Genomic DNA, 5,675 nt, shown 5'->3' with positions numbered 1-5,675 from the left:
CATATTAAAACTATTATAGATAACTATAAACTCAAACAATATTCTTTCTTATAAACTGAATATTTAAATGATTGTGAATGATATTAAGAATTTGTTTGTAGATATTGTCGTTGTCAACTTTTCTTCTTAAAAAAAATTTCTTTATATAAAATTGAAAAGAAATAGTTATTAAATGTTATTCGAGCTGTTGTGAGTTTAACATAAGTTATTTTTTTTTTCAGCTATAATTTCTCTATCTTTAAGATTTAAGAAACACTTAAATGCTTTTTATGTATGGTTGATTGCACATTTTTTTCTTTAAGAACCATGCTAATGCATGATATATCATTTATTAAACCTGGATTAAATAACTTTTTCCCAAAACAAAGAAAAGTAAGGATCATATATAACTGAAAGTCTTTTCAGAGTAGATTACAGACGTCTTCACACATCAGAAGTTGTTGGTGTGCACCCAACCATGTTTTTAAAAAAATCTTTATGTTGATACTTCAAAACAAGATCCTCTTGAAAAAATAAAATAAAAAAGCAAATATTTCCTAAATACATAGAATAAATTAAGATATTTTATATGTAATATATAAATACTTAACATTACATAACAAGATTATGTATACAATTTTTTCACTTTTTTATCAACAAGTAAAAGTGAATAAATATGAACCACTTTAAGGATGACTCAACCTTTATATATGACCATAACACAACAATACCCACCGAACCTCTTCTAAACAACCTTATTCTTACAAAACTAAAAAACAACAATCAACCCACTCAAAGGAAGAAACCTTGCAGAAGGTCAAATAATAAACAACATGTAGGCCATAGGATCGAAGTACCACTCTGAATAAGTAAAGCAAGCACAAACAAATTTAGAAGTTACCTAAGACTAAACCTTTAATTGAGACAAGGTGAACATTTTTGAATGATCAATCACTCCACATTTGAAAATATGTTTATTTTTGTGTTTCCAGATTTCATTAAGAACTACAAACCAAACATTACCTCAAATAACATTTACCTCACCTCACTTGTTAGATAAAGTTATATGAAAAACTGAAGATAAAGTTATATGAACACTGATATTTGATGACTTGCATCTAATTTTCTCTTGACTTTGTTTATATTCAGTATGATGGATGAATCCTAAAATCATCCAATTAGCTTTCGTTGTTTTTTTTTATTATTAAATAAGATGATACAAGTTTTTTTTCTTTTTCTTACTACGCCACATATGAGGGGAACTATATTTTTCTTCTAACACTTTCCTGATGCTGATAGAGTAGTTGATATGTGGAGAGTGTTTTATAGATGGGAAATGTGTTAGATGTCTTGATATCAAGGAGATTGAATTAATAGAAGAGGAGGTTCGATTTCGTGAGGTTCCTCGACATAAAAAAAATATGCGGAGGATTTGGAGAGGAGGCTAGACAATATTTGGATTGGAAATGAAAAATTACATGTTAAAATGTCCAAGTATCGCAAGGAGAAAGCAAAATGAAATGGGACTCTCAAAGTTTCAGACAAAAATCATGATCTTAGGATAACAGAGTCACTCAGATTTGGAGGAGGAAAAATGATGACCAAACGTTTGCGTAGGTCATTAAGTCTTACAAAAACAACGACGATAACCTAGAAAAGGACATATGGAAATTTAATACAAAGCCAAAAGACTCTGCATGATTGGAAATGAGCTTCATCGGTACAATCTCATATTACAACAACATTGATATGTTGGTTGGTGGAACATTGAAATGCTTATTCTGTGTTGGTAAAACCTTAATGCAGTAACAACTTACTTCAGAGCATAACAAAGTACAACAAAACATTACTTAGGATCTCAAACTGGATGTGAGCCATGCTTGCTAGAAGGAAACTTGATGAATTGTGGCAGTGCTAATTATTTTCCCTGCTGCCTGATTTAATGTAGTGAATAAAATCCTGGAAACTGGAGTAAGAGGAACCACCTGGACTCACACTCTTATGAGCCAACGTAGCCATTGCTTTAGCTGAATTGAGAAACTCCTCCCTCCTATGAACCATGAGATCATTTACCATCTTCTCCACAACATCTCTATCACACACATCTTTCATGTCCAACCCTACTTTCCAAACCTCACTCACAAACCTGCTGTTAATCTGCTGATCTGCAAAGTATGGCCAGCAAATCATGGGCACACCAGCCACCACACTCTCCAAGGTTGAGTTCCACCCACTGTGTGTCAAAAACCCACCAATGGCCTTGTGTTCCAGCACCTCCTCTTGCGGGGCCCACTCTACAATGAACCCCCTCTCTTTAGTCCCTTCCTCCACCTCAGCCGGTATCCGGTCATCATCCTGTTTTCCTGCAACAATGTCAGGGCGCATCACCCACAGAAACCTCTTCTTGCTGTTCACCAAACCGTGCCAAATCTCCATTAAATCTTCCCTTTTTACAATAGTGCTACTTCCGAAGCTGACATACATCACCGACCCTTCAGGCTGAGCGTCGAGCCACGTCATGCAGGTCCCGTCCACTTGAAAAATAGCGTTCTTAAACTTGGGAATGTCTTCTCCTTTGTTGGATTCTGCTTTTCTGGTGTTCAAATGGTGGTGGAGAGGACCAACGGTGTACACTTTGGGAAAATGATGACGTATTTGGGAGAGGACAGGGCCTTCTAGATCCTCAAATGAGTTGACGATAATCGCGTCTGCTGCAAGTGATTGTCGGCTTCGGTCCACATAGGACTCAAAAGTGGAGTTCCCCTTTTTGTCTGGTCGAAAGAAACTTGGAAGATCTCTGCAGCGAAGCAAGTTTTCCATGCCGGGGATGTCTTTTATGATTCGATCCATGTCCTCATCTCCTACAACCACAACCACTCACATCATAATGTTAACCACATCACCAATGCTCCTAAATCTATACAAATTTTGTCTACCATATCGGTTAATAACGAAGTTATTATAAGAAATCGGAATATATACTAAATGGAATGCGCATATTTAAAGAAGGTATGAGTAAGATACTACTATAGCTAGATAGGGTGAGAGAGATGAATGAATTTAAAGTCCGTATATATACCTCTAATTGGAAGTTCTTGGCTGTGGAGGAGGTTTGTAGCAGAGATATAAGCCCAGAAGCAACAAGCACTAACGGTTCGGAATTGAATGATTGGTATGGATACGTTGAACTCAGAAGCGACGTCAGCGGAAAGGCTTCCGAAGATACCATCCTGAATAACGCAACTAAGTTTGGGAATTTGAGGAGTGTGGGAGAGCAGAATATCTCTCAAGAAGGGCTTAGCGTGGAGAGTTGTGGAAGAAATAAGGTCCCAAATACGGTCTCCGAATCCAGGGTGGTCACCCTCGTCGTAAGAATCGGAAAGGGTCTTGAAATGGAGCGTAGGGTAAGATTTTGAGAGAACTTGGATGTCACCGAAACGAGTGAGGCGGCCGTGGATGGTGTCGGTGGTGAGGAAGGTGATGTGGAGATTCTCAAGGGTCAGAAGCTCGGCGAGCTTCAGCATGGACGCAACATGCGCAGACACTGGAAGAGGGAAGATCAGCACGTGCGCTTCTGCCATTGATTTTCTGTTCTTCAACTTGGCTTGGTCTCTTAGTCCATGTTGTGTTTGATATTGTGGAGATGCGTTAAGTTAAGAAATAAAATAGAGAGTAGGGATTACCCATGCACGGTGAAAGTAGTTACACCACACCACCGTCTCTGACACATCTCTTATCACTAAGATTGTTCTTGATTATTGAGCACCTCTTGTTAGCTCTTCCAAAACACATTCTTGTTTCTGTTTCGGGACAGCTTTATCTGCAGGCTAGGTCAAGCCAAATTACTACCGTTCATTTTGACCCGAGGCTCGCTTTCACAACAAAATGTTACAAAAAATATCTCTGAGAATTCATTTTAATAATATAGATATTAAAATTCGGCCCAATGCCTTTTCCCTTGATTGGAGAGTCTTGGAAGGTAAGATTCCAACGGGACTGAACCTTTTCAGAAAATGTGTCAGTATTCCCTCTGTGTTATGTCTTTTAAGTAATTATGTCTCCTACGTAATTATGTCTTCTATGTAATCAGGTAGTTGTTGAGTGTATGATAGCTTATATGGTTGATGGTATCTTGGTGGTGGGAGATATTGATTTTCGTTATGATATTATCTGCTTTATCTCTTTCAATTTATGTAAAAAAGTATCTCTTTCAATTTATGTAAAAAAGAAACAGAGTCTAGAAAGGTGTTTGGGTAACAGTTATATGAAATATTTGGAACAAAAGGAAGTAGGTTGTGTTTAAAGGGGAAGGGTGGACGGTGAAGAAATCTTTAGCCTATCACAACTACAAGTTTGATCATGGTTGAAGAGGAAAATAACCAATTTTATTTTCTTCTATTCTGATTGGGTTCCCTACTCCTCAAATTGTTTGTTCTCCCTTAACTAAAGAGTCTTCTTAGGACCATCGATGCTTGGCATATGGAGCTAAGGTTCAAGTATTTGATGCAGGAAAAATGGAATTCTTACTGTGTCTAGAGAAACAGTTTAACCAAATTCAAAGATAAGCTAAAGATCTTGAAGGTAGATCATAAAGTGTGGAATCAGGATGTGTATGTTTTTTTGGACACAATTAAGAAAAGGAACTTGAAGGAGATAGAGGAACTTGACATCAAAGATGACAACAATCTTCTCGATGATAATGCTAAATTGAGAATACTAGAGCTTATAAGTCAGTTGAGGATGATTGATAACAAGATTTAATCTCTTTATAGACAAAAAGCTAGAGCGAAGTGGCTTAAGCATGGAGACTCAAACTCTAAATATTATCACTCAGTACTTAGATGGAGGAGACTAAGAAATGAGATCAAAGGAGTTGAGGTAGGAAATCAATGGAGTGAGGACCCTTAGGTTGTCCGCAGGGAAGCTAAAAAGTTGTTTGAAGATAGATTTCAGGCGATTCATGATTTTGGGGTTAGGCTTGATGTTGTTGAGTTTAAGACTTTGTCGGCAAAGGTTAATTCAAGCATGATCTTGAACTTCACTGAGGAAAAAATAAGGGAAGCGGTGTGGCAGTGTGAAGGCTAAATGCCTTGGTCCGGATGAGTTCAACTTTACTTTTATAAAAAACAGTTGGGGTACTTTTAAGCAGGATATTGTTGATGTTGTCCTTCATTCTGGGGTGCTTTCCGAAGGGGTGTAATGCGTCTTTTATAGTCTTAGTACCTAAAGTAAGAGACCCCACAAAGCTTGATCATTACAGGTCTATTTCTCTTGTGGGAGCGATCTATAAAATCATTACTAAGGTGTTTTCATGCCGCATTAAGAGAGTTCTTCCTGCGGTTATTGATGATGGTCAGTCGACTTTCACAAAAGGTAGAGGAATGTTGGACAATGTCCTTGTGGCCAATGAGGTTGTAAAGGAGTTGAGGAGGTATAAGAGGAGTGGTTTGTGTTTGAAAGTGGATTATGAAAAGGCATACGACTCTGTAAGGTGGGATTTTCTATATCATATGTTACACAAACTTGGCTTTCATAGTAGATTAATTATGTGGGTCAAAGGGTGTTTGGAGTCTGCAATGGTGTTTGTTTTGGTCAATGGAAGTCCTACGTCAGAATTTAAACCATCTAGAGATCTGAGGCAAGGGGACCCACTAACCCCCTTCCTTTTCCTCATTGTAGCTGAAGGATTGGCCGGG

At 37.6% G+C, this 5,675-nt stretch overlaps 1 protein-coding gene across 1 annotated transcript; it reads right to left on the bottom strand.

Annotated features, from left to right (window-relative positions):
* Positions 1–1,646: 1,646 nt before the first annotated feature.
* On the bottom strand, positions 1,647–3,987 carry LOC137811310 (7-deoxyloganetic acid glucosyltransferase). The gene is made up of 2 exons (XM_068612998.2): positions 3,059–3,987; positions 1,647–2,840 (listed from the first exon to the last, which is right to left on the bottom strand). Exons 1-2 carry the CDS (start codon positions 3,558–3,560, stop codon positions 1,894–1,896), a joined length of 1,449 nt encoding a protein of 482 aa, XP_068469099.1. The 5' UTR covers positions 3,561–3,987; the 3' UTR covers positions 1,647–1,893.
* Between the last annotated feature and the right edge of the window lie 1,688 nt (positions 3,988–5,675).

This window comes from Phaseolus vulgaris, chromosome 2 (genome assembly GCF_051622355.1).
Source record: "Phaseolus vulgaris cultivar YP4 chromosome 2, ASM5162235v1, whole genome shotgun sequence".
In the NCBI taxonomy this organism is placed as follows: Eukaryota; Viridiplantae; Streptophyta; class Magnoliopsida; order Fabales; family Fabaceae; genus Phaseolus; species Phaseolus vulgaris.
This window is presented reverse-complemented; position numbering and strand designations above follow the sequence as displayed.